At 36.2% G+C, this 27,360-nt stretch overlaps 17 protein-coding genes across 17 annotated transcripts; 8 read left to right on the forward strand and 9 right to left on the reverse strand.

Annotated features, from left to right (window-relative positions):
• Window positions 1-14: 14 nt before the first annotated feature.
• Window positions 15-2,543, reverse strand: BMR1_02g03801 (DNA excision repair protein ERCC-5; the record flags this gene model as incomplete). Its single annotated transcript, XM_021481728.1, has 2 exons — window positions 15-486; window positions 508-2,543. 2 exons carry the CDS (start codon window positions 2,541-2,543, stop codon window positions 15-17), a joined length of 2,508 nt encoding a protein of 835 aa, XP_021338334.1.
• Window positions 2,544-2,587: 44 nt separating this feature from the next.
• BMR1_02g03802 (mitochondrial inner membrane TIM10 associated protein, putative) lies at window positions 2,588-2,876 on the reverse strand (the record flags this gene model as incomplete). The annotated part of the gene is made up of 3 exons (XM_012793066.2): window positions 2,588-2,657; window positions 2,680-2,780; window positions 2,802-2,876. 3 exons carry the CDS (start codon window positions 2,874-2,876, stop codon window positions 2,588-2,590), a joined length of 246 nt encoding a protein of 81 aa, XP_012648520.2.
• Window positions 2,877-2,920: 44 nt separating this feature from the next.
• BMR1_02g03810 (hypothetical protein) lies at window positions 2,921-3,454 on the forward strand (the record flags this gene model as incomplete). The annotated part of the gene is made up of 1 exon (XM_012793067.1): window positions 2,921-3,454. One exon carries the CDS (start codon window positions 2,921-2,923, stop codon window positions 3,452-3,454), a length of 534 nt encoding a protein of 177 aa, XP_012648521.1.
• Window positions 3,455-3,466: 12 nt separating this feature from the next.
• Window positions 3,467-4,511, forward strand: BMR1_02g03815 (tRNA methyltransferase 10 homolog B; the record flags this gene model as incomplete). Its single annotated transcript, XM_012793068.1, has 5 exons — window positions 3,467-3,677; window positions 3,809-4,176; window positions 4,198-4,251; window positions 4,288-4,347; window positions 4,368-4,511. The coding sequence occupies 5 exons, from the start codon at window positions 3,467-3,469 to the stop codon at window positions 4,509-4,511; spliced, it is 837 nt and encodes a 278-aa protein (XP_012648522.1).
• Window positions 4,512-4,564: 53 nt separating this feature from the next.
• On the forward strand, window positions 4,565-4,991 carry BMR1_02g03820 (hypothetical protein; the record flags this gene model as incomplete). Its single annotated transcript, XM_021481729.1, has 2 exons — window positions 4,565-4,849; window positions 4,872-4,991. The coding sequence occupies 2 exons, from the start codon at window positions 4,565-4,567 to the stop codon at window positions 4,989-4,991; spliced, it is 405 nt and encodes a 134-aa protein (XP_021338335.1).
• A 91-nt stretch (window positions 4,992-5,082) lies between these two features.
• Window positions 5,083-8,365, forward strand: BMR1_02g03821 (conserved Plasmodium protein, unknown function; the record flags this gene model as incomplete). Its single annotated transcript, XM_021481730.1, has 3 exons — window positions 5,083-7,336; window positions 7,358-7,423; window positions 7,446-8,365. The coding sequence occupies 3 exons, from the start codon at window positions 5,083-5,085 to the stop codon at window positions 8,363-8,365; spliced, it is 3,240 nt and encodes a 1,079-aa protein (XP_021338336.1).
• Window positions 9,217-10,593, reverse strand: BMR1_02g03835 (SURF1 family; the record flags this gene model as incomplete). Its single annotated transcript, XM_012793072.1, has 1 exon — window positions 9,217-10,593. One exon carries the CDS (start codon window positions 10,591-10,593, stop codon window positions 9,217-9,219), a length of 1,377 nt encoding a protein of 458 aa, XP_012648526.1.
• A 33-nt stretch (window positions 10,594-10,626) lies between these two features.
• Window positions 10,627-10,922, reverse strand: BMR1_02g03840 (hypothetical protein; the record flags this gene model as incomplete). Its single annotated transcript, XM_012793073.1, has 2 exons — window positions 10,627-10,737; window positions 10,761-10,922. 2 exons carry the CDS (start codon window positions 10,920-10,922, stop codon window positions 10,627-10,629), a joined length of 273 nt encoding a protein of 90 aa, XP_012648527.1.
• On the forward strand, window positions 10,969-12,159 carry BMR1_02g03845 (hypothetical protein; the record flags this gene model as incomplete). The annotated part of the gene is made up of 2 exons (XM_021481731.1): window positions 10,969-11,224; window positions 11,246-12,159. The coding sequence occupies 2 exons, from the start codon at window positions 10,969-10,971 to the stop codon at window positions 12,157-12,159; spliced, it is 1,170 nt and encodes a 389-aa protein (XP_021338337.1).
• BMR1_02g03850 (XAP5 circadian clock regulator) lies at window positions 12,376-13,312 on the reverse strand (the record flags this gene model as incomplete). The annotated part of the gene is given in 4 exon segments (XM_012793075.1): window positions 12,376-12,507; window positions 12,529-12,624; window positions 12,644-12,940; window positions 12,962-13,312. 4 exon segments carry the CDS (start codon window positions 13,310-13,312, stop codon window positions 12,376-12,378), a joined length of 876 nt encoding a protein of 291 aa, XP_012648529.1.
• Window positions 13,313-13,370: 58 nt separating this feature from the next.
• Window positions 13,371-13,687, reverse strand: BMR1_02g03851 (hypothetical protein; the record flags this gene model as incomplete). The annotated part of the gene is made up of 3 exons (XM_021481732.1): window positions 13,371-13,430; window positions 13,452-13,559; window positions 13,580-13,687. 3 exons carry the CDS (start codon window positions 13,685-13,687, stop codon window positions 13,371-13,373), a joined length of 276 nt encoding a protein of 91 aa, XP_021338338.1.
• BMR1_02g03855 (CPW-WPC family protein) lies at window positions 13,756-14,591 on the forward strand (the record flags this gene model as incomplete). Its single annotated transcript, XM_012793076.1, has 5 exons — window positions 13,756-13,923; window positions 13,945-14,067; window positions 14,088-14,292; window positions 14,317-14,449; window positions 14,471-14,591. 5 exons carry the CDS (start codon window positions 13,756-13,758, stop codon window positions 14,589-14,591), a joined length of 750 nt encoding a protein of 249 aa, XP_012648530.1.
• A 118-nt stretch (window positions 14,592-14,709) lies between these two features.
• BMR1_02g03860 (Formin Homology 2 Domain) lies at window positions 14,710-19,565 on the reverse strand (the record flags this gene model as incomplete). The annotated part of the gene is made up of 8 exons (XM_021481733.1): window positions 14,710-15,006; window positions 15,027-15,275; window positions 15,433-15,870; window positions 16,108-16,563; window positions 16,584-16,799; window positions 16,937-19,276; window positions 19,297-19,346; window positions 19,370-19,565. 8 exons carry the CDS (start codon window positions 19,563-19,565, stop codon window positions 14,710-14,712), a joined length of 4,242 nt encoding a protein of 1,413 aa, XP_021338339.1.
• BMR1_02g03870 (conserved Plasmodium protein, unknown function) lies at window positions 20,159-23,157 on the reverse strand (the record flags this gene model as incomplete). Its single annotated transcript, XM_021481734.1, has 5 exons — window positions 20,159-20,298; window positions 20,440-20,554; window positions 20,575-21,426; window positions 21,448-22,329; window positions 22,564-23,157. The coding sequence occupies 5 exons, from the start codon at window positions 23,155-23,157 to the stop codon at window positions 20,159-20,161; spliced, it is 2,583 nt and encodes an 860-aa protein (XP_021338340.1).
• Window positions 23,336-24,854, forward strand: BMR1_02g03875 (Mitochondrial carrier protein; the record flags this gene model as incomplete). Its single annotated transcript, XM_012793079.1, has 2 exons — window positions 23,336-23,402; window positions 24,040-24,854. 2 exons carry the CDS (start codon window positions 23,336-23,338, stop codon window positions 24,852-24,854), a joined length of 882 nt encoding a protein of 293 aa, XP_012648533.1.
• Window positions 24,855-25,194: 340 nt separating this feature from the next.
• On the forward strand, window positions 25,195-25,863 carry BMR1_02g03880 (BTB/POZ domain-containing protein KCTD7; the record flags this gene model as incomplete). Its single annotated transcript, XM_012793080.1, has 1 exon — window positions 25,195-25,863. One exon carries the CDS (start codon window positions 25,195-25,197, stop codon window positions 25,861-25,863), a length of 669 nt encoding a protein of 222 aa, XP_012648534.1.
• A 147-nt stretch (window positions 25,864-26,010) lies between these two features.
• Window positions 26,011-27,145, reverse strand: BMR1_02g03885 (conserved Plasmodium protein, unknown function; the record flags this gene model as incomplete). The annotated part of the gene is made up of 8 exons (XM_021481736.1): window positions 26,011-26,138; window positions 26,159-26,310; window positions 26,332-26,471; window positions 26,492-26,534; window positions 26,559-26,740; window positions 26,761-26,844; window positions 26,867-26,907; window positions 26,929-27,145. 8 exons carry the CDS (start codon window positions 27,143-27,145, stop codon window positions 26,011-26,013), a joined length of 987 nt encoding a protein of 328 aa, XP_021338341.1.
• Window positions 27,146-27,360: the final 215 nt, after the last annotated feature.

The following is a 27,360-nucleotide window of genomic DNA, read 5'->3' on the forward strand; positions in this document are numbered from 1 at the left end:
TCTAATCCAAATCACTAATTTACATCATTAGAGTTGTTTTTAATTGCTGCAATGCTACATCGCATTCTTTCTGATCTAATAAAAGCACAAGCGGTATTGCTATCAGCCATCATTGTTTGGTCTGGGGCGTAGCTGCTTATTTTAAGATGCGGTGATATGCCGTCTAAATCGTACAATCTGAGTTGTCCATTCAATAGACCATTACTCAGACATCTATCTAGTTCATTGAGGTGATCTATAATGTCGTTAGGCGCCATTCTGGATTTTCCTCTCATAAACAATGCAATAGACTCTATACATTCGACGTTTAATCTGGCACATTTGTTTGATTTAGGTAATTCTATATTTAAATCTACCTTAGGGGACATTAGTAAATTGTAAGCATGGATATTTGGGAAATCCGCGTGAAAAATCCACCCATTTCGACATTTCTCATGTCTAACTTTATATCTATTCCTTATTTCACAAGAATCATTTGTATTTGAACTAAATAAATTGAACCCTTACTAAATATTTGTGGCCCAATCACGAAAATGATACAGATCATCAAATGTGGGATAGGCTTCTATTATCTCCAAAGCATTAACAATGCCAATTCCCTTTACTCCACTGGTGTAATCACATCCACAAAGCAGAGCAATTAGAGCTAGTTTCTCTCGTGTCAATCCAAGTGTTTGTTTGATATTCTGTGACTGATATAATTCTAAGTTTCTTTGTTTGTTGAAGAAATTCTTAACAACTCTAATGGCCCCAAAAACCAATGTATCTGAATCATCAGATATTACACCATATACTGACTGTTCAATATTAAGTTGAGCACACTGAGCTTCAGCTTCAGAAGGAGCGAAGATAATAGGGATTTTGAAGAGTTTAAGTAGAGTACATATATTGTCAAACTCTTCATAATTAAGAAGTTTAGGGTATCTGTTGAATAAGTTTAACGATTCTTCGGAATGATTTTTAAGCCATCCTTTGCTTTCGGGCTTTAAAACATCAATTTTATAATCCACCCTTTTATTAATTACATTATCATCAGTAGATTTGTTTGCTACATTAGACACTCCGATAGAGCCGGAAATTTCCACATCTGCCATTTTATATGTATTATGATATGTGTTAAATTTATCACCGACACTTGAATCGGCGGATTCATAATTGAATATATCAATTTTACATAATTTTTGGAATCTATTATCCGGAATGGTATAATCTGGTGGTTTATCATCAGCTTTAACAATGCTAATTGAATGGGTATCAACTGTCTCTATTTTGTCTATTTTGATATTTGATTTATCAAAGATTAATCCACAATCATCAACCACAGGTTCATATAAATGATTATTAATATCATTTGATTCTGATATATCATTACCATGTACTATTTTGTTATCAACTATATTATTTAATTCTTCCCATTCATCAGATTCATTACCTGAACTACGTTGTAAATTATCATCAGGAGATTCAACTGTTATCAAATTATCTAAATTTGTATCTGACATAAATTCTCCGCCAAACAAATCTGCATCACAACTAAACTTTATAACTTCTTCATCATCGACATTATCTGTTGATAATTTGATATCATCCAATAGAATAGGTTCCTGTGGATTAGATAGTGCTTCAAAATCATTTAAATAACGTCGCCTCTTTACGCCATTAGAATTTGGAATTAGTGTGTTATAATCTTTGATTATGTCATTGGTATCAAGCCAGACATTATGAATAGAGTTGTGACAGTCAAAAGATTGCTGCAGTGTATCACTAATGCCGGTTATTGGTGAATTGGATACATTTAAAACCATTTTCACCTTATCGAGCAACTTGTTAACATTCGCATTCTTCATGTAAATGTTGAGTAGCTTGTTTGAGAACTCGGTTATTGTACCACCAAAGTTTACCAACCGGGTTCGATCATTGTTAAATGATTTCTTCTGTAAATTCTTTAAAAAATTGAATTTATCTATTGGAGACAATTTGTTAAACTCGTGCCAAGAAATTAGTTGGTTATACTCATTGTCACAATCGCCACATTCACTAGATTCACTGGAATTTGTATTGTCAAAGAGATTGTTATTATTATTTGGCGGTGGTAGTGAATCATCATTTTTCACATTTTCCGCAGATAAATTATCGTTATTTTCAATCCCATTATGTGTTGTAGTTTCAATCTCTGCATTTTTAGTTGCAGGGAATAATTGCTTAATGAGAGTTTGTCTTGCAATTCTTTTCAAAGTCAATCTCCTATGTTTATCTGAAATTTTTGAAATAGTTTGTGTTCGATGGTTTATTTCACTTCTTTTAGCATCAGGAGCTATGCCATCAAACACAATTATTGGAATTATTTTATAGGACAGTAATTTGCATATACGCTTGAAGAAAATAGCTATGAAATCACTATCATATTTGCCATTCTCCCGGGAGGCTGAAATATGTCTAATCCAAAAACTCCCATCAATAGCCATGACCTTGTTTTCCAGGCTTTTGGGATGGATTATTTTACCGCCAGCGGCAACTGCATCCCACAATCCAGAAACGCCCATCACGAACTAATTTTGGTAATATTGCAAAAAACGGTTTGTTAAAGTTATTTCAAAATGCTAAAATTTTGTGTTGCTTCAGAACTGGCCTGAGATACAATACTATGTGCTTCATAACTAGATGAAACGGTAAACTTACAACCGATCCATGCATTTAGCTAAGCATAATTGTTCAGATTTATTAAGTTGTTCGCCAAATTTTGTTCCAAAACATTTCTTAAAACAAACCTTCCTAACTTTCTAAATCAAGATTGTGCCTACTTCGTTTAGCATGGACAAGACTATTAGGTCCATGGCTATGCCCACATTTTTAGGATCCAAGGATTCGCTACTCATAAGCACTAATACACCCCCATTACTAATACTCTATACATATCTTTATGTTGGATAAATATAAATTTCGTGCAGCTGAAATATTCAATTTATACGCCAAATCATTTTGCAAAATCTCTGGTTGTAACCACTTACAATGTGGCCATCCAAAGGTTATCAAAGTTGATGATTATGTCAACTTGGCCCGAATGTTTGGATTGCTATACACTTCTAGTGATATTATATCATTCAATAGTCGTATAAAAACTGCAGGTATTACACATTTGACTTTGGAAAATTTTATTGAACTTTTAGAGATTAAATTGAAATCATCAAAGCAATTAAACATAACATCGGTGGAAAAGTTACTACGGAATTCATATTCTGTATTGGACTATCAGGGTCAGGGTAAAATTAATTCATCTGACCTGAAACATATGTTAGCGTCGCTAAATAATGGTGAATTAAATCCAACATTTTGTAGTAAATTGATAACAGATACTATAAAGAAGAATCCCAGATTTATCACTCAAGACAACTTTGTCAACATTCTAATGCCATTAACTGATGATATAGAACTGGTTAGATTGAATCAAGAGTGATAATATTTAAAAATGGATCTGGAAACTATCATTGAATGTGATAATGAGACGAATATTGTTAATAATAGTGTTTGTACTGTGCGATTGAAGAGGAGCCAAAAGAAGACTAACAAGATCGAAGAATACAGAAAAAAGAGAAAGGAAAGGAGACCTGAGAAGAGACGGGAGAGAAGGAGGAAGAAATCTGAAATTCGGCACAAAATGCTCGCTGCGATGACCATAAGTGGGTACCATTTGATGTTGTTATTGTAATTTTTACAATTGATCTTATCAATATTAATTTATAAAAATTAATTAATAAATTCACAATTACATGCATCACAAATTATAAAATCAATTGCCTGTGTAACTTAGATGAAAGAAGAGAATTTATCTCAAACGAGAGAAGGGAAGATAAATTACAGAGGATAAGAATTGAAGAAAATCTGGTGAAATCATACAATGATGGAGTTGTAATATGTGTAAACTGCGGTTTCGAAGATAAAATGAGCGATAAAGAGTTGGGTAGTTTAGCCAAGCAAATATCGATGGTATACAATGGAATTAAGAAAAACATGTACAATATGCAATTGCACCTGAGTCACTTTAATGAAGAAGGGGTACTGGCTCATAAATTGAAAAAATTTTCGTGTGAAAAATGGATGATCCATAAGCATACAGAAGATTTTTGGCATATTTACGAAGCTAAATCAATTGTCGTTCTGTCCCCCGATGCAGGACAAGTGATTTCTATTTTTATATAGGATCTTGAAGATGTAGAAACAGATAAGATATATATTATTGGCGGATTAGTGGATGTGAACAATTTAAAAGTATACACAATTAATATGTAGAATGAGACTAGGATTCAAAGTATGACATTGGGCCTTGAATGTAGAAGATTGCCTCTTGATGTAATACTTAATTAATATAGAAATATCCTCTGTGTAAAAAGAAGGTGCTTACAATACCCACTGTAGTTAACATACTAGCCGCACGACTACACGGTCAAGCATGGGTAGAAGCGTTTGAGCACTTTATACCCCAAAATAGGCTATACAAATTGCCAATTGTGTAATTTTTATAATTTTATGTGTAAAATATATAAATTAGATTTAATAATACTTATTTATGATAAAAAGGGCACATTTGTACAGTTGTGCTCCGCCAATACCTGATGATGTTTCAAATGGTATTAGGGATGAATTGCACGATTCTTCTAAAAATAATGATAAAATAAATATTAAAAATGATATAAATTATGAGGCTAATTCAACGAATGAAAGTGATACTTTGCCTAATTACCCCGAATTTATAGCCAAGGCTACCACAAAAGGCAAAGCTCTAAAGTGCAAATGCTGCCCTGGCAAATTAATCTTGAACGATCGAGATCTATACAAACATCTAACATCAAAGGCAAGTAAAATTGATGATTTAGATACATAAAAAACGCGCTTTGACTTACAAGAATACAGAAAGGAAAGTGGAAAAGGCAAAACATAAATTTGCAAAGATAATTAAACAAATAGAGGCAGATTCAGACAACTCATATGAATAATTATTAACAATGTTTGTTTGATTTTTAGCAATTTTTGGTAATTTATATAATTTTAATCTAAAAATAGCATTTTTGCATGACAAGCCCAACTATGCCATTCAGTTATGATTGTGCAACCACTGCTGGATTGATGGTGTGTGTGGATCGTGTTTATCGCGTGAGGAAACAGTTATCCCCTAGTATAGTAAAGCACAAGGGTAGTTATAAGGATAAAAATGTGAAAGTTAAATGCAGTTGCGGGTGTAATGGCAAATCGAGTGGGATGATCGGGGATGCAATTGCAGATGTATTTCTGCGCAAAAAATATTGGTTTGCCGAACTGAACATATCACCGAAGGATGTGCCTAACCAATTTATAATACAATATGATAAATTAAGTGAAGCTACTATTAATCTACTCGACATTTCTTCCTTGCCTGCAGATCTGGCCCGTCAAAAATGGGTAAGGGGTGCTTATTTGACAGTTGTTAGAGATAGTATAGCAACATTTTGTTACCTAAACAACATTGGTTACTGGCAAGGTGTGCATTCTATTGCCTGTGCGTTAATCTTTTTAAAGCCTACGCCTACTCTACAAGAACTGTCTATATTGTTAGAGAAGATACTACTAAGATTTGCACCAATAATTGCTCACAACAAATCTTCCATCACAATACAATGTGCAAAACAATTGTCTTCATTGTGGAATTCACTATTTCAGTTATTTCTCCCCATGACCAGTGCTGTATTGAATGATTTTTGCGCAACATGGAACATTGATATTTTTTGGACTCTTGGATTTCACCGTTTCAATTGTGCGTATAACTGTCTTTACCATTGGTATTTTATCATAAAATGTGGCAACGTACTATTTACTCCCACACTCGATCAAATAATTGCTCCACAATCTAATGAATTTACTAATCTCACACAACACAATGAAACCGGTGACAATGAAAGTATTGGTCACATTTTGTCCTTCCTATACTTTGAGTTGGCGCAAAATTTGTTGCGGCATAATTATTGGCAGAAGACATGTGGACTACAGTCACTTATAAACAACTTCTCATTTGACAAGCAATATTATTCAATTCAAGACATGATGGATCTGCTGAGTTTGTGCATTCAGCAAGAATTCTCACAGAATAACCAACTTTTATATCCACCTGATGTATTTATTAACATGTCAGATTACCATTTTGATAATATTTGTCTCGAAGGTACTAATTTGAGTAATTACCCCATGTCATTACTCGTAATTCTGGTCAAATCATTGTATTTGCTGACGCCCAAATTTATAATAAAATGCATAAATAATTTTGTGAATGACTTGTGCACCCTAAATGTGCATAAAAGGGGGCATGTTGATAACAATTTTAGAATTGAAACGTCACGCACTACTAAATCATTGGTAGATTATGATTATATGAAATATATTAAACATTTTCAAGTGGCTAAAATCGAGTTGACACAAATCATCTCTTACATTCAACCTACAAGCGCAGCATTTATTGACAAAAGCGCTATCAGCAAAACTGTACGATTTGACAATTCGAAAGTTTTAAATAATGCGCGATTGAAAAATGGAACCAAATCATCTATCAACAAAATGCTATCTGATTTGGTGTGCCGTGCTCAGGATAAAATTGGTAGTAATGATCCTTCAAATATGGTTTATAAGGTCATGAAGAATTATTATTCAATTGCGGATAAGATTTGTTACCTTAAATCTGATACTGTGGTTTGTCCAGAATTGCCTGCTAACGATATTCCTTTTCATAATAATGAAGTTGGGGCTGATGTTCCACAAGTGCCTTTATCAGCAAGAGGAGGAAGTGAAGGTGATAACAATAACAGACACATTCCAGTATTAAGAAAGACAATGTCTACCAACGAAATTATGTATTCCAAATCACTTTCCCCTTCTACTCCAAGAACTGGTGTTCCACTCTTCCGACCCAGGGTAAAGCCTAAAAGTGAAGTTGAATCTGTTAAGCTTGAAAGCTGTAACTGGCCATTTTTTTACTCCACAGTGTTCGGCAAATTTCTGTTTATCGATCTCACAAATGAGTTTTTGCTGCCTAAAGAATTCAATGGTGGTAAGACAATCTACTACAGTAATGAGAGTTTCCACTTTTATAATAAACAAAGCAATAAATTGGAGCATATTACTGATTTTAAAGAAATAGTTTCAGAAATAGTGCCTATAAGATCCCCCTTTGGATATACACTAAACTCCACCTGTTGGATAATCGTCACAAAATGCAATCCAGATTGTAACGATACTGATCATAGCTGTTATGATGGTAAATTAGACACTGTTACTACGTTTATCCAGCGGGAATTGATGTTTTCGGGTGCTTCCTGTAAGTAAACAATATATCTAGTTATTTTGCATTATCAAGGCGACTATTTTGCCCTGAGCGAATATATAAACACATTGGCTGAAACACGTAAGCTGAGTGTATCACGTAGATATATTATCTGGAATGATGAGTAGGTTTGGGTTACGACACGGTGCCCTGTGGTTTAACAGTCAACCAATTTTTAGCGCTGATTCTTGTCGATTGCGACCAATTGACTGCACATTTTACTCTAGTAGATTATCCAATTCTCCAGCTAAAGATCGTCTGGTTTTCAAGTTTAGCTGTATAAGCCATACGGCGGTAGCTATTATGAAACGCCTGTTAAAGAAATACCAGTATATATCAATGAATAGAAGGGTTATATTAGTAAAAGTTCAAGGTGAACTTACCAGGAATATCGAAATTATTTTTTGCAAGATATTACCAAAAATAGGATTATATCTATCGCATATAGAGGAAAACGAGTGCCAAATAACACAATTAAATATCTATAATTTTTTTCCAAAATTCATGAAACTTACCGAATTTCGCCTTAAAAAAATGAAGCTTTTCCAACAACATTTTAGAAGCGCCGTAAAGTTACTAGTGGAAACACTCAGTAATTCCACTTTTTATCACCCGCTAGTGGATAGAATTAAAATATCATCACCCACTGGTACATTTCCATTGTACATTGACATATTGGATAAGAAAGGGTTGGTAGTTGATAGTATGAACCGGCACTGTTATTTCACAAGGTTTCTGCTGATGGAAGTCAGGAAAGAATCGGATAAAATAAGGGAAAATGTCATATACAACACTGGCAACATCAGTAGAGTGTCTCACAATCCCATTGTCAAACGGACTGCCACAATTAGCCATACTACCATGAGGGCCCTCAGAATGGAGAATAGGCGGAGCCTTGATAAATTTGATTTCGTTAAAAATGCGACGCTCAGGGATGTTCAAAATGTTAAAAATGTAGCTCTCAGACGTTGCAACACTTTACTCATCTCCCATATCAGCATACACGATAATAATATTAACTAGCAAAATGGTGCACCATACGTTACAGACAATGTCTCACACTTGGATGTTTTTAGCAGAACCAATCGATTTAATAATGCTATGTGTGGTGATAGTAAATAAACCATTCTTGCATATTAAGCGATCGTCCGTGACAGATAGGGACCTCAATTCATAATGTGGCATTCAATTTTTGGCAGATAAATTGGCTTAATTAGTGATATACACATCTAATATTCAGCGCAGTCGCTTTTAATTTGTACATGAACCAAATTTTGTATTTACCGATAATTTTACGCCATCTTAGACAAGTGATCTTGATGTATTTATCTGCATGCGCATATATATATATATCACTATCCATGATCAAATTTTGCATATGTTAATAACAGTTAGTTAAAATCTAAACCTGTACTCTGAATATTATGTAAAATAATTTGATATAACACATGTAAATAATATATAATTGAATATATATTTACGTTTAATCACATATTAAAATAAATAAAATTATTTATTTAACATTCTATATAGATAATAATGGTTGATTTTAGTGTTAGCACATATGTAATTATATATTATATACATAATTTTCGTGAAGTTACTGATATATAAAATTTCTACATATGTACCCTAAATGATTTGTTAATTCGTACAATAAATATAACACATTATTCAATTTGGTAATATAGAATATAGATATAGTATCACATGGTAATATATACCTTCTCTATGGAATCTAAAGCCTACTAATAATAAATTTCAACATATATATAAACTATTAAACACTATAATTATAAATAATAAATTTAAATAGTATTACAATTACAAACACATGGTGTGGTATGTGTTACAAATACAAAACTGTGACTGTATTAATCAACCCTAGCATTGTCAACAATGTGTCTATCACCTATTCTAGTTTGTATAAACCTTCTCAGCTTTCTAATACTGACTAATTTATACACCATCATTGTGGATAATGAAGCTGCCATGAGAAACCATTGAATGGCGTAATTCACATGTGTGTGTTCATCGGCATAGAATGTCAAGTAATCAGTTTTTGATTTTGTTTGGAAGTATTGTGTATAACGGCGGCGCTTTTCATTTTTTTTGCTTTGAATCACTTTATTATCATCGGTGCAATTCTTAGGTATGTGATGATCCTGGTTAGACAAATTTAGAGTGGGTTTGTAAAACTCAGGAATTGGCACAATATCCTTAAAATTTCCCGATATAACATTGCCAAATTTGGATCCTAAAAACTTCGATTTAGCCTCAAGTGGATCCATCGGTTGGTCATCATGATACATGATGTCATATGCATTTAGTACTACCTGTTTAGCTTCATCAGGGTATTTAGATATTATATGATCACCAATGTCACTAGGATCTAAATACATAAATAACTTTGAGTTCCTTCTAAATGGACTATTTTTGAACTTAAAAATGGAGTTCTTGGCCATGCCAATGGGGTTGTCCACCAGCTCTCCTCCGGTAATTACACCCCTCACTGTGACCCATTCTGGTATCTCATCATCCCTCCTTCTGCCCTCAATAAAATCCTTAGCTATCCAACCACGGTTAACTATTATACAAGAACCATCATTAAATCTTAATGGACATACTACCAGGAATCCAGTTTCACCATCACCCTTTAACGAAGACCTGGGCCCTACATAGAACTCATTTTTAACATCCAAAACTCCAGAAGCTTCTACAATTCGATAAGAACAGTCAGACAAATTACTTAAACCATTTATATATATCATAGGCAATGATAAGTTCAATTGTCTATAAGTTATAGTTTCCGCTTTCCACTTACTCCTATCCAATTGCCAAAAGCCAAGGGTAATTAATATTGAAATACTTGTTAGGCACATTAGTGTAAAAGTTAGCGATTCGCCCTTTTTTAGCCCATATTGTGAACACAAAAGAGCAGATCCAATAGGAGACGTTACTGGGTCTGACAATTTAACTAGTCTAACAATAACAGAATTTTCGACATCAATAGGCCTACTTGGGAGCATTTCATGTCTATTAAACAATTCCAACTCGTCTTTATTTGCTAATATAAGTCTTTGATCCTTAGTGATTTGAAATGATTTGATTGACTTCTCTGATCCTTCAGTAACAAGATCATTAGATGGTTTTGGTTTGGTAAATTTGCCATGTGAATTGACAGAGAATCCCCGATAAATGGTATTATAAAATAACTTTTTATAGGCCATTCTACCACTCAAACCTTGCATTATGCGACATCAAATTGTAGACATTTCAATGGATTACTTCAACAATCGTTGGATAATCTTCTTCAGATATGGCAAATTGTTTGTATTTGAGAAAACTTTACCATCCTTAGCATTAATCTTCATTATAGAGTACAGTTCCTTGTTCTAAATTATTAACTAATGCATACCAAAGAATCCTTAACTTGTGTCAAATGATTTAAGTTGTCACGAAAGGCAAAACAGAGATATCTAAAAATGTTATTGTTAACTAATTTGTTCTTAATCCATATCTCAAACGTAGGTAGTTGAGTTCTGAAAAACATAAACATAAATTTCCTAAATGGTAACATTAGATACTACCCCAGTTCATACTACCTATGGTTTACTGGTATATACATGGATGGCTTGGTTGCATTTACTAACCATCCTAAAGGATATATTGTGAATGAAAAGGTTAAATGCGCTAAAATGGATTGTAAAGGTGACGATTTCGACAAATTTGAATCCTTTGTCAAATCAACTCTAAGTGGCACAGTCGGTCACTTCATCAAATCTAAACATAAAGTGATCAATGATGACACAGACGATGAAATTGTAGCTATAACTGGCAATTCTGATAATTTGTATAAACAAATAAACACCGATCGCGAGGGTATAGTGATTGTTAATTTAGATCATGTCAACGACTCCAGTTCCTCTTCCAGCTCCCATGGATCTAGCCTTAGCTCAGGCAATACAAGCACTAATACTATTAGTAGATTAAGCAAACGACCCATCGCATCGCCTGCCGGCTTGGCCGAAAATTTTGCTACAGAAAATATAATCATAGATTTGCCTCTAAATAATCCTACCACCAGAGCCAGTTCCAACCCTTCCCATAGTATGCCCGCGCTCAGCGCCAGCACTGACTCTATTGATAATAGTATTGATAAAGTTGACAATATTTGCAGCAAGAGAACAAAATTAAGTAGCAGTGTCAATAACACTGAAAATACTATTGTTGGCACAAGCGACGAAATAATAATAATCGATGAAGAGCTAACTAATAGTGATACCGGAAGCGATGTAATGGTCGTGGGTGCTAAAATTCCTTCAATCAGACAGCCATTTGGTTCATTGCCAGTTGAACGTTTTCTCAACGATTACTTCCCCCAATGGTACAATCCCAAAGATGATTTGGTAATTGGACCTTCGTTAGTCCATCCTAAAAATAGTCAAAATTTACATTTCCAAAAGTTATCCAAAAAAATACCGAAAAATGCAGCACCGCCTACTACAGCAGACGATGATTGTGTACCTCTCACACCCTCAGAAACTCAGGAGTGTTTGTGGAGGGAGAAGTTTTTGGACACTTTGGAATACTTTTTAAAGTGTCCCATTTGTTATCGCACGGTTCACAGAATTGGTCAAGTTGATTCATATCACGGATCGAAATCGTTTACACACACATCCCGCCTAATGTATTCAACCAAATGTGGACATATCTTCTGCAACAAGTGCATAGATTACGTGAGGAAGAAGAAGCAATGTGCTATTTGCAGGAAGCCAATTAGGGATAAGAATCAATATCATCCCCTGTACCTGTGATATTTACGTTTTAAATTCAGAAATGCTTTACAATTGCTACATTATTTTTGGCATATTGTATATAATTTACTGGCATCAGAGCAATTATTCCCTAAACTATATTATATATATATCGCAATATATTAGTGCTAGATAATATGGCAATAGACACTGTAACAACGAATAATATAATTGTGAGTATTATGATCGATACATTACAACTAAAAATAATTTTTTTCACTTGAATTCGTTCAATAATTTAGTTTTTAGGGCCAACTTGTGCGGATTGTACTTTTCCCATTTGCACGCGGGGAAGGCGTGTTGATTCCTTTCATACCAGCGTTTATCCAAAATTTTCCCAGCATTTAACTAATTAAGCTGGCGGCTTACTTTGTCATTAACCGAATTTTCTCCGCTAGGTACATCGTATAATGGCCCAGTCTTACCCCTCAGTTTAGATTGTATTATGTCAAAAAAAGTCATATCCTAAATTAATTGTACAAACGTTAGGAATGATGGTATCCTGTTTAACATATATCATATTGCTACATGAGGCGGATCTTAGTTCTTGAAATTGTTGTGCCAATTCTTTAACGCATTTATTTATAAATTGCCCAATGCTAGTTTCTAAATATGATGTACTCGTACCCTTGGGTAAAGTTATCGTTTTAAAGTGGTCGTTTCCGTCCCAGTATGAGTAAAATATATCTATCAGTTCCTTTTTCTCCTTGTTTTTATTTTGGTAAAATAATTTTGTCAATCTTTCCCTCTCCTCCAGTAACTCTTTCTCACGTTTACTATCCTAGATAAGTGTATTATTTACCTTGAGGAATGATGTACAAGTGGTCGGGTCTTTTGAAATAGTCACCGCAGTCTTGCTATGCGCTATATCATCCTCGGCAAATGATAATACCCTCTTCTTTACCACCTTTTCCGTTTTATTGACCCGATCGTTATTGTTCTCATCTCTAAGCTTCTCAAGTCTAAGAATTTCTAAGTTGTCCTTTATCTCCTTGTATTTTGAAGCGGAAACAAGTCCAACGGTGTAATTGATTAGATCATCGTCATTTGATGTATTTTGGGGCTTATTTTTCATTGATTTTCTTTTGTTGCCGTCATTAACCTTTGTTGATTTGGTGAAAAGGGGCATGAACATATCTTGTATCCGAGACATTTTGGCATATGATCGTATAACAAACTCGTTAAATTGATTGATTTGACAATGGATAACATTATTTTCGTGTGAATTTGAACCCCCTTGATTCTAGTGAGTTTCTCGCCCTATCCAAGTCCTAAATAATGCGTAGAGGCACCTTCATAAGATCCTGTAGCAGTCTATCATCATAAGAATGAGATGCCACTCCCAAATAAACGAAATAGATAGAATATATAGCTAATGCGAATATTCCAACAAAGGGCAACTGAATATTCGTATACTCACTAAAAGAAACAATATATGTAATAAATTCTTATCAGGAATCACTAATACATACAAGTAGATGGACAAATAGATGATAAACGCTGATGATATTTTGAATAACCACTTCATCTACTTGTATGGCAAGTAACTGAGTGTTACGAACATAATTAGTTGGGTGTCATTATAGGGTAGTGTAAATGCATGGAATCCTACACACCTTATCATTTCTATTAATAAATTTCTATCATACACATGCCAATGACAACGAATATGATTTGGAAATATCTAAGGATGTAGCTGCAATATCCAAGCTCGCGATTCAACACTCAAGAATAGATCCCGTCGACCTAAACTTTGGCAGTAAGGTAATCATACCATTAACATAGTTACTATCTGAGCTAAAAAGCCATGAAATATCCCCAAATACTAAATCAAACTACCTGCCCTTAGATCCAGTACCTGAAGATCCCTGGGTCTGCAAAAGAGATTTTACCAACCCTTGTCCAATGGTACCCAACGGTTAACCTAGGATTTTGTACTATTAACAAACACCACGGCTAACACTAGCAATACTGGCGGAAAATGCGTACCTAAAAGCACGTATACTGGTAGCTGCGGGGCGGAGGATTTTGCCAAAACTAGCGTACAATACAAACTACGATGGGCAAGTTTGTGTGAAACAAATTGGCCTTGTGACGGCGATTACAGGCCAGATTACGGGCACCCTTGTCCAGGTATTACGTAACCCTCCCATTTAGAATTGTGGACCATGAAAGGCGGTAAATGTGCACCAACTTACGCATATATTGGACCCTGCGATCAGTCAATAAGCTTTGCCCACTTTAACAAGAGGCAGAGGGAAGAGTGGTCTAGACGCTGCCACGCTTTCTGGTACAAAAAATTGTAATTCAGGCCAAATTACAACCCAGATATGGCTGCTCCCAGTAATCATGGCAATAATAAAAATCCATACAATGTGCCAACAGATATCCCCATAGATTCAAAAAACACCCATACCAGATTGTTTCGCTAATAATTTGTTTTACTACATAATTTATAGCATGTCGGGACGGTAATTAGAATAATTAGCAATTGTCTAAGTATTCCCTTGGGCGAGTTGTGGTAATTCAAAAAATAGCTAATGTACAGTGTCAAAGTCGCTTGAGAGTATCATCCAATTTATTGGTCAGTATTTTGGGCTGAGCCTTGGTATACTTTGTCTTTGTGGCCGAAGTTTTGGCCTCAGATTGCGGTTGCATCTTCTTCTTTTGTTCCGCAGCATCCTTCCTCGCCTGTCGCTCGATCTCATCTTTCCTGATCTTTCTTGTGGTCTCGACATTTTTGGCGAAGTTCCATAGGGTTCCAAACACTTCTTCAGGTGTTAATTTTTTCAGTTCATTATCCCCATAGCCTAGGTACCCGGCCATTTCCCTAAAATGATCCATGACCTGTATAACTCTTTACCTACCTCCTTAAAGTTATCGCTAAGGGCAGAGACACGCGTTTCAACCTGTTCAACGAATTCCTTCATTATTTCCGCCAAAGGATCATTCAATTTTTTGGCCTCCGAAACCGCCAATTGGATCTTGTTAAATGAGGCGACCAATTTGGCAATGTTTCCTTCAACTGTAGGCACGTCCACCCTGATTGCCTTTTCACAAATAAGCATATCAGCGTAGAGGTTGTTAACTGTATCTTCATCATAGGTGGCGATAGACTATGTTAAGACATTTGTTATCAGTCAAATATACGTTACAGAATAAAGCATGTAATTTATTATCACATTAGAATGTAATCATGACCATGTACTGCAATGATCAAAAGAGAATAGGGGTTTATAATGAATAATTAAAAGCGTTAAATTGTACACTTACGTCTATAATGTAGCGTAACAGAGTCCTAATCGGTTTAGTGGTGGTCTTAAATTCAACAAGCTTGTTAAAAGTGGTGGCCCTGAACCCAGTGGCATTTCCCTTTTTGGGATCCCCCTCGTTGATTGCATTTCCAATCCTGAGTATTGCCATTGAAAATGCCTTGAGTTTTTGGCTATTAATCACGGTATCGCACGCTTCGCTCAAATTGTTAAGAGGTGTCATAATCTCTTCGTATCTTTCCCTAAAGCACAGGGCCACATAGTGCGCATCTAGGCGATTTTGCAGCAGCGGAATACCAATCATCGCAGCCACAAATTGTTCCGGTCGGTCAACGCGCGTAAGATCCCCACCGCTATCCACATATTCCTTCATGATAGATAGTTCTTCGCTGGTAGGCGTAAAATTGAGCAATGACTCGGTGGCCTCCGCATTTAGTATCTACGTGAGCCAATCAAATTTGAGTAAATGAGGGTAGATATTTATGCCACTTAATCAGCGCAGCATATAGCTGGGATTATAACGACCCAAATGATACGATTGATTTGTGTTAAAACCCCATTTTATTTTTAAATCACGGCGATTGATTCATGACAAACAAGTAGTTTAATAGAGTGGATAGACATGGAAATGGAAAGAAGTTCTCCATTTTATTAATAAATGCACAATTATACTTACATCAGCATCCAAATTAATGATAGCCTGACGCATTTCGTGGAAGGTATAATTACTGAACTTTGAAAGTGCTATATTCATATTGTATGATCTCTTTGGATTTGGTAGCAGCTGTATAATAGTTTGCTTGGGAACAGAAGATTTCTCTTTTGGCGGGGCCTTGGCAAAAGTGTCTTCAACCACTGATTTCTCAATATGGATCTGGTCAAATTTCATGTCTTCAAACATCGTCCCCTTAGCATCATCGCCGAAGATTGGATCCCAAAAAAAGCGCCTGTTTTTACCAGTATCCTTAAAGACCCCTGCAGATGCCTTTTTTGTTGATACGGGCGGCATCGATTTGGGAGGTGCCTTCATGCCAAATTTGCCCTTGCCCTTGGGCGTTGGCATTGCCTTCTTAGTGACAGCCTTTGTGACCCCCAATCTAGGGGATTGTGAAGAAGGCTTTGGTACAAATTTCTAGTTGAAACTACACTTACCTTTAGTGCGGTTTCCGGGATATGCAAGACTCCAAAATCAAGATCTTGCTCGTGGTACGGAGATAGAGGCTTGCCAAAACCCAGTTCCCTAAGCCCGTCTCCTTCCATAGCCTTAGCGTATACCAACCTCGCGCTGTCACTGGCGGATGCAAACTCGTACTCCAGCAAGGAAGTTTTTTTGACTGCCTTTGCAGTCATCTTTAGCATAGTCAAATCCTATATGAAACAACTCTAGGCCATTCGATCAGTTAGGGCACAATTACATTGAAAAATATTTACGAAGCCGAGTGTGTCCCACCGCAAGGGCAGTGGGACACACGTGGCAAATAGTATGAATTTAAGTAGTAACTTACAATCTGCCAGGGCACTTGTACGATAGGCACCAAATCCTTGTCCATCAAGTAAGACCCCGTAGTGTGCGAGTTGGAGTTAGCGCCGGACTTGGGAATTGTGGAAATTGCAAAGACTTTGCAGGCAACCTCCAAGGGCAACCTGTCCTTGAGGGAGTTCAATTGTAAGATGTCTGAATGCACGCTTACAGTGGGTATAGCTGTTAGGTGTGATGGGGTTCTCCGCACCACTGGCCGGAATGTATTGGCGGGTACTTTGCAGGTCTTTAACGCTTCGGCCAATGATCCTATTTTTGCACTGAATGATCCAAGTTTAGACTCTAGAGACACGGACTCTTCTTCTTGAACTGGGCTTCTTTCCTCATAACTTTCATTTTTGCCAGATGCCTCTCCAGAATCATTGCTGGAGCCAGAGCCGGCGGCAGGTTGAGTAGTAGGCGCCGCTTCTGCCTTGCTAAAGGAACGAGTGAGTTTCTTCAAAATGGACCTTGTAACTCCAAACTTTTGCCTACTCGTCAGCTTTGCCTCCTCAACCGATTCATGTTTGCCCACAGGTCCATGACCATCAACAACAGACACTTTGGCGTCAGTATCAGGTAATTTTCCACTAGCAGTAGACACTTTGGCGTCAGTATCAGGTAATTTTCCACTAGCAGTAGACACTTTGGCGTCAGTATCAGGTAATTTTTCACTAGCGGTAGACACTTTGGCGTCAGTATCAGGTAATTTTTCACTAGCAGTAGACACTTTGGCATCAGTATCAGGTAATTTTTCACTAGCAGTAGATACTTCGGCGTCAGTATCAGGTAATTTTTCACTAGCAGTAGACACTTTGGCGTCAGTATCAGGTAATTTTTCACTAGCGGTAGACACTTCGGCGTCAGTAGGTATTTCAGCAGGCTGAAACGAAAAATCATCAATGTGGGCAATGGCAGGATTTGGCAAGTACAGGTGCCTGCCATGATAGCCCAGCAGTAACTCTCCATCCTTGACGTATGGTATGACAACCTTTAATCCGGCAACCCTGCCAGTTAGGCTCGGCACGGTGACCTCACCATTTGGTGACACTTTTACGCCCTTTATCCCCCAAGAAGAGAGTAGCTCCTCCCCCTCACTACTAAGCTCCATCACAGGCTCTCCAGAGCCATCCAGCGTTGCCTGACCGCAAGATAGGTGTGGGACGTTGACGAAAGGCAAGATTTTGGCCCCTCCCGCGGTAAAGGTTTTACTGGGAGGGTACTTGTCAAAGTACTGGCTACACACGCTATAGTAACTAGGCGTGAATCTGTGGAGCTGCGGTAAAACAGGATAATTTTTATATGGCGTTCTAAAAGAGTACTCAATTTCTGGTTTAAATAATACATTTTTTAGCCTTTCTGCCACCGTTCCTGTGTTAGACGTGGCAACTATAGGCATATCAGGTGCGGGAGCTTTTGGAGTGCATTTATTTAGCAATTTTTGTACACTTTTGGTGGAAGGGTGATTAACACCCAAACTGAGTTGACGGGTCGCGAACACTTCGCTGTAAAGGTTGTAAGAGCTTGTGAGATCCCCCATTACGTGGTAGCAGCACGCGATAGAAAGAAGCGCATTTTGCACTTTAGGATGGTTACGGTTCTTGTGTATTCTCATATGCATATCTAGACCGCAAATTAATTTATGCAGACCATCTACCGGGTTGCCGTTCAAGCGATACAAGAGGCCCACGTTGCAATATGCGTCTGCAACTTTAGGATTTTGACACTTGAAATCGCCATAAATGGATATCCTTATCTCCAGGACTTCAGTTGCTAATTCGAGGGCTCTTTCATACTGCCTACAAGCCACCATTTCCACACAAACGCGTTGTAGCGCATCGCATAATTCAATTTTGTGCTCAGCCTCACTTTTTTTTGAGTCTTGCTTTTGTGACTTGATTAGTTCTATATATTTGTAAAAAAACAAGTTTGATGCTTGCTGGTCATTATATGCAGTATAAAGTTTGGCCACTAAGTAGGTGAGGTGTGGCAGTTTATCACTGGAGATTTTACCATCGCCCCTAATTGCCATTTCTACCAAATATCTGAGTTCTTTAAGGAAAGGCAGTCCACTTTCTAGCTTATCGGCTTTAGCAAAGCAATGGGCAATTATATAAAGCTCTGTGGACATTTCAGATGTAAGCATAACATTGTTGAGTGAGCCGTGATATTGGCGGCCCAAGGACAAGGACTGATGGGCCAGGATCAATGCCTCAGAAAATTTGCCATTAGAAAATTGTTCAACTGCCAGCCTCCTTAGCTCCTTAATTGCCGTAATAGCCTCCCTATATACAAATGTGTTGCCATTTTTGAGTTTCTTTAAGACCTAAATGACACTAGGATTACTTGGCATGCATCAACTAAAGAGCGCTTTAGATCATCTGTTAGTGACAGTTCTGTGTTAATTAGTAGAGCATACCCTCAAGTATGTCATTTGGTTGATTGTAAACATTCGTGCTGGAGTTATCGGGATGTCCGAGCTTTTCTAATTCGTATTTGGCAGCTGTGCTGAGAGAAAAAGGCGATAGGCCCTTCAAAATAGCGCTACCAGATGGCGATGTTACAAAATGGGCTAGCGGGAGTAGCTCGGGAGATTGGTTGGATGTGCAGGCCATATGATTGCCCCACCACTACCACCGCCAGACTCATATGTCCTAGCCTAGGATCTTTCGTTTATTGTTTAAAATAATGTGTTATGTCCACATATATAATTTTCCATGCACATTCACTCGTACCTGTCAACCTTACATGTGTATCTCTATTGTTTATTCTTTATGCATTTGCATCCTATCACCATTACTTGTATCGTGATTAACTAAGGGGTTTTATACAAACTAATCGGCCTAATCTAACCATTCAAGGCAACTATACCTAATTCGCAATAAATAAATTTTTATATTCATGGAATTTGCCGCTATTTTATATGACAATTTCTATTAGATATGCATCATTTTTATGCTTTCAAATCTATGCCATTACTCTCTACTATCATATACACATTCTATATTTATTATACAATTTACACACTTTCCACTTGTAATATTCATATTCGTTATTCATATAACATTAACTTTCCAAATCTAATCAACTTTTTATACATTACAAAAAAATTTGCATAATCTGGTGCCTGCCAGCAATCATAATGTCTATAACTAAAGGTTTTGATAATGAAAACAATTGGCGGGTGCTGAAATTACATGAAACTACATTACTTTCCAAACTGTTTTTGCAACTGCTGAATCATGCCCTCGATGTGGCTGGTTATCTTACACGATTTACAGTTCTCAATAAATTCTAGTATTAGAGTTGTAAATGTTTGTTCGCTGTCTCCAGGCAAAATTATACCGGCTATATAAGTATGTTTTACATTAAAATTTTGTAATTATTTACCATGCAAATCGAACATATTAGATATCTATCTGTGGGTGTATTTGCATATTTAAACGACATTTAATACTATAACACAATAGTATAACGGGCTTGACTTACACTTTAATATAAGTTCCAACAGTGGCATTGCAAACTCTACCTTGTATGGAGGAGCACAATGAAGAAGCACTCCACTAATAAACTTCCTCACATAAACCCTGTCCATGCATTGAACCTTAGTGACTTTTGACTTACCATATCCAAAACAGTGGTAATAACGGCAGGGTAAAGTGATTCATAACGAATCATATAGACCAGTAGATCAGTAACAAGGCCTATGATTTCCAGGGACATTCTAGACTTAATACACTGAAATATCTTATCGGAAAATCTACGTATTAAAGCAAGTATGGGCTTTCGCTTCACTGGCTGCCTATCTGCAATATTTTTTAGTAACAAAACGCTCACTGGAGTAAGGCCATTATCATTTTTGTTTAGATTATGTGAAATATAGCTCAGTACTGTGGAGCAAGCAATGTTTGTATGACATTGGTGCAAAAGTTGCTGCTCAATTTCAAGCTTAGACTTAAGAGAATCATGTGTAATGCGATATATTTCAAATAACTCCTTCCTTGCGATGTTTTTGTGTCTTGTGGACGTTTCCTTAAATTCCTTAAATAATTCCTTCATCTCCTGAATCTTCATCGGGTTCAAGTTTGGCAGGGTTCCCAATTTCTTGTTATGGTTTACGTCTTTATAAATCTCTGAATCTATCATACTTTGTACATCCATTCCTTCAGTGCTTTTACAGTCTGTAGTGGTATATGTGTTCATAGAACTGGTTTCATTTGTGCAGTGAGTAATATCCGCAAGAGAAATCTGTTTGTGTAGTTGATCGGAAGATATTTGATCATCAGGGCAATCCTTGTTTATACCATTTGAACTTTCATGTGTGATAATCGACTCCAGTACCGATGATCCAAAGGGTGAACTAGAATCGTCCAAAGAATTATCATTTCGATCGCTATCCCTATCAATGGCAGATGTCGTGCTTCTACTAGGAGATTCGACGAGTGAATCAGGGGATAAATCAGAATGCTGGGATTCCTATGTCAAACTGTTAATTACCGATTCATAGTCCTGCCATACATGGCCCCTTCTTGAGCGCTTAATATTATCACTTAGGTGCTCCTCGTACGCCTGATATAGCATTTCATAAGGGGACGGTACTGATAGTAGAACAATCAAATTTGCATATTTGATCCAAGCCTGGTCGGCACTTAATGATAGATCTGGGTCGGCAAAATTGTTAATTAAGCACTCTAGAAGGGAGCTTTCCCGTATGGCCTCCAGTGGTGGCATTTCAGGGGCATCCCTAAGCCTTTTATAGTCATTAGCTGGATCACCATAACCTCCACATTGAGATACAGAAGGGTCTTCAAACTCCAGTTCGCCGTCTGGTGCATATTTGCTTATATCGTCCCCATTGGCCGCTCCTGCCGTATCATTATTGGGTTTTCTAGCGTCCCTTTCAAATAACAAACTTTCATAGGATTCAAACTTATCAAGAGTCTTTTGCAGCTCATAACCAAATTCACAAACATCTTTTATGTCAAGTGTCGAGTTAGTGCCATTCAATGAATGGGATATCTGGCGGAATAAGCGATAGAGGCACTGAAACTTGGTAAAATTTGTCATGAGTAAATTAATTTGTGAAGCAGAATATTCCATGTTTGAACGATTTGAAGCCGCCCCTTTGGGATTGAGTATGGACATTGACATAAGCTGGGATAGGCGTCTACATCCCTTCAAATCGACTCTCCACTGGTATATAAAGTGCAGCAACGCTTGGGTGTAAATGTATGCATTTTCAGCGTGCAAAAATAGGTCAGATATAGTGCCGCTATCCGTAGGATCCACTTCTGCAATGTCATCTTCTAACAGAAATTTGCGGATTTCCTCAGAAAGCCTTAGGGTGTAAACCGAGAAATTGCTAGTTAGTTGTGATTTCTATTGTTAACAAGTTTAATAATTTAGGATAAAGTAGAATTAAGTATTTAGCATGAAACGTTAGCCCAGAGAATATGTAATACATCAAACAATACATATATTTGGGTTCGAAACTCAAATATACAATATGCACATGAGGATCGTGTCTACATTATATCAGAGGGTAGAAATATCAACAAATAAATATGCTGGCTAGACGGGAAATACATGGTATATTAGATAGTGCGGGTTTACCTCCATAATGCTGTTTTGTTGGTAGTTATTTGTGTAATCTTGGTACCATGCAGATAAAAACGCATCTTTTGGCCTATCGCGATACAGCTTGATCATGTGCGAAACTGAAACGGGGCTCTGCATCAATTGCCAGTATGAAAGGGGTGGATTCCAGCTTTTCAAATCCTTCTGATTATCCATGTAATCCCTCATTATGTCAGTGTCATACGTTTTAGCAAGTAATGATGCTAGCGAATCGTATAATACATTTAGTGCCTTGTTTTTGTTGGAAATTTTTGGCTTATCTGCATAAAAATATGATTCTCGTGTAGATTCATCAATGCTGATAATTTTTCTGCGCTTAAAGTATTCTTTAGTATTAAAAGTGTCACCATCCACTTTTGATTCGTGGATGTAAGTCGTGGCATCTGCGATCCATGTGGCGCAGGCCTCACACATCCAAGAATAACCTACATATCCATCCACAATAGTATTTAGGACATCTATATTCAGTTTTTTCAGTAAATCTTCTTCATTATATAACGAATCATCCCGAGTATTCTTGTACAAGTATGATATTACACGCTTAAGATGTGTAAATACATCCTCATCCATAATAGCATCCTCGGCCAATATAAAGTTGTGTGATTCTGCATAAATATGTGCTAACCATGGTATTCTTCTTCGTTTATTTCCAATGATTCCAAAGTATCAGTCATAATGTCAGGATCTTAGTGACCCAACAATAATAGCCGGTGTCAGTTTACATCACTAAGTGTTATACTCTTGACGGATGGTTGACAGTGATTCACAAGCCTATCCATTTTTGAGGCCAGTAGCTTCATCTGCTTTCACCGGAGGTATGTCACTACCTGTACTATATTGAACATTAATGAAACAAATGACCATATATACATCATTTATACGGGGTTAATATTTCCTTTTTACGCAATATGTCATTTAAAATGTTTCAATATATATCTATATAGTGAAATTTGCATATAATTAATGCACTTGTTTAATATTTTCTAACGAATTAATTGCCACTTATTGCTATATATGTATATATGTTACCATACTATTTAATTAATACATTACCAATTGATCGTTGAAATAATTATTTAATATTCATCTTGTATTATTTATTAAACAATAAATGGATTATTAATCATTGCTTATGGCTATCACTAAGTGTTCATTCATTCTTTATCTAATTATTGTTGCTAAGAAATTTTATTTTTATAATTAAGTATCTAATGGCAATGAATCATTAACCATTAAAGATAATATATCATTATAGTTAACTAGATATATATCTAAATTTATTTCTAACTAATGATGTTGATTATTAATCAAATTAACGATTTAAACAATACATATACATAATCATTTAACTAATAATTTTGTGGAATTCTATTTAATGTGTTACATATATAATAATTTGTACATGCTTTATGCAATTAATGGTTAAATAATATAATATTCATCTTAATGTAGGATGCTTAATAACATTAACCCTAACCCCATTTGATGTAATCAAGAATTACTGGTACTATAACAACGCGTTGGCCTCTAATCGCACTAAAATAGGCTCGATTTATGTTGTTAAACATCTTTACAATAAGAAAGGGATGAGAGCGTTTTGGAATGGGTCATCATGGGCCACAGTCAACACTATTTCGGGTCAAATAATATTTCTTTGGCTATTTGAATCCTTAAAGGAATCGCATAGTATCTTGTTTTCCAGTATTTGTTCAAGAATTGCTGCATTAATAGTGTCTACACCATTTGACTGCATTAAGACTTGGAATCAGGCTAACATGTTTGACAGAAAAACAATCAGCTCAATTGAACTTTTCAAATTTGCGAATTTGAGCAGATTGTATTCGGGATTTATTCCTACCATAGTCCGCGACATACCTTATTCCGCTATTCACTGGCCTTGTTATGATTACCTGATCAAAAAATCGCACAAAATCTTACGTCTTGACGACAATCTGCACGTTGCAAAATATGTTATATTACCTATGTTTTGTGGCGCTATTAGTTCGGCATTGGCCGTGATAGCCTCTCAGCCATTCGACATAATGAAGACCAATATACAAGCCAGGATTGTAGATCCAAACACAGGCGTTAAGGGATATAAGTTATCATATTTCTATAGAGAATTAGTTAAAATTTATTCCAATGGCGGAATCAGGGGGTTTGGAATTGGAATAATTCCCAGAATAGCAAGGGTTGTGCCCTCATCAGCTATAATGGTGGCGGCGTACGAATACTTCAAAAACTCCAACAATCATGGCACCAATTAGTGCCTATGGCCTCGCATTTAATACTGTGCAAATACCACTACAGAAATACAGTGTGTGACTTCGGTGACAAAATTTGTCCTAATTTTATGAAATTACTTGCTAAATATACTATAGATTATGCTGCATGTATGTCTAAGGGTGTTAAGCCAGGATATGGGCAATGGTTTATATATTTAGTATATCAGAGTTAAGATTATCATTAGAATCAAATATAGATTGGTTTAAAGATAATGGTTAGTATATTAATTTAGGTAGGTCTAATCGGGTGTGTGGATGATTGGGAAGGTTTATGGTATTGATATACATAGTATAGCGTGGTGCTCATAAAGATGTTAGTGGTATGATTGAGAGGAATGTCGTAAAACTGAATGTAGGAGGAGTTTCATTTGTCACCAAGTTGTCCACGCTAGAGAAGTGTAATACACCCGTATTTAACGAAATATTAGCTGAGTTTCACAAATCCCCCGTGAATGAAGTTTTTATCGACAGGGACGGAACACATTTCAGTGTAATTCTCAATTACCTGAGAACAAATAAACTTGTTTGCCCCAATGATAAATACATACTCGAGCTAATTTTGGTTGAGGCGCAGCATTACCAAATAGCACCTCTAATAGATGCTGTTAAGACCAAGATCACTTCACTAAACTCTTCCAGCTTGGGAAATAGTCAGTCAAGTCTAATCCATGAATTTTCTGATAGACAAACAGATGAAATTATGCACTCTGAAAACTCTTCGAATTACTGTCAAGGTTACGCAGGGTCGGCGCATAATGTCGAAAATAATGAAAACACAGCCTCTTTGAGTTCATCCATAAATATATTAAACAGGTCAAATAGTGGATTTCACGAGGATATATACACAAATCCATTCGAAACTCCTACTTTATCTGCACCGTATTATTTGAGCGAAAGCCAAGATATAGAAGAGTCAGCGACTTTTGTTCAAACATGCAATATTTCTCAGCTAGGCCCACAGGTTTTTGATGCTACTGTTGAAGATTTCTAGGTATTTCACCTCAGTTTGCAATAAATAACATTTTATCGTAAAACAAAATGTAACGTTATGTAATTTATATACTAGCACTATGAGTGTGGTATGATTGGAGCTATATGTTATATATATGTTTCATGTTGTGTTAAGATGGGTTATTGGCTAATTAATTGGCTCAAAAAAAGTCTTAATTCCCTGTTGCCTTTTAATTGGCCTAATAATGTTCATTTGCTGTAACATTTTGCGTTTCTCAAACGCAGAATGTGTGGGTAATTTCGTAGCTTTTATGTCTGAATAAAAGATGTAATACTCTGTGGGTTTAGAAGCTTGATTTTGTCGTCAAATAATCTTCCAGGACTGATCATAAATTCGTCGCTATTGGATTTGATCTTTGTGAAGTTGACCAAATCATCCTTCTTTGTATCGTTGGATGAATCGAATGTTGCCAGGTTTAAATACTCGCTAAATGAAACTGATATCTACCTTTTTAGTTCAGAATACAACGTATTTATTTCGTTATAACTTTTTTTCCACTTGTCTCTAACCAGGGACAACTCCTTATTAAACCGGGTAAGGTATATAACACGCTGTAGCAATACATTTATCTTTTCGTCTTTTGATAACTACATTACAAATTGCTTACATTGGTTAGTATATCCCCCTCGCATTCTGTTATACTTTTGATACTAATTTATTTGTGTTGTACTTACTATTTTTTGAAAGCGTCGTTTTTGGCGACTTTTGACTTGTAATCCTCCAAAGATTCAGACAAACGTTTGTTTGTGGCACTAAGTGAATTAATTTGTAGCTCATAATCTTTTATTTTGTTGAGCAATTCGGAATTTTTACGATCTGATGCATCTAACTTTGATGATAATTTGATATTTTCATCCTAAATTATATTATAAATACATTTAATGATTCTTTAATCAAATTGAGCGAAGAATTCTGATTGTTTATATTCGTGAGTTTACCCCTCAAAAACTTAATTTCACCCTGAATAAAAGACCTAAACTACCTCCAAGAAATTAATTTGTTCATCATTTGTATCTCCAATTTCTAAGTCACAACACAACTTACTTTTGGGCGTTGTTTCATATTTCAAGGGCACAATTCCAGTCTTTGTTATGCTTTTACGGCATAGAGGGCAATTGTTATGGATTTCACTCTTGTGCTTACTAGTCCACTGCCTAATACACTGATCATGGTATACATGGCCGCATTGCGATAGAGTACAAAGGGAATATGATAGCCGTTCATGGCAGATGCTGCATTCTGGGAGGTCCCAGTATTGCATTTCGCACTTGTCTTACTAATTATTTGTACATATGTGCCTTTTTGTCACATAATTTGATAAATTAATAACATCTCATTACACCATAACAAGACGTTGTGTTGTACACACATTCATGTAATACATACTAGGCTTATCAGTTGGCTCTAATTGTGCTACAGGTTAATATAAATTTTTGTTTAAAATTTTCATCAAAAAACACATATGCATACACAAGA

Source organism: Babesia microti, chromosome II (genome assembly GCF_000691945.2).
Source record: "Babesia microti strain RI chromosome II, complete genome".
Classification (NCBI taxonomy): domain Eukaryota; phylum Apicomplexa; class Aconoidasida; order Piroplasmida; family Babesiidae; genus Babesia; species Babesia microti.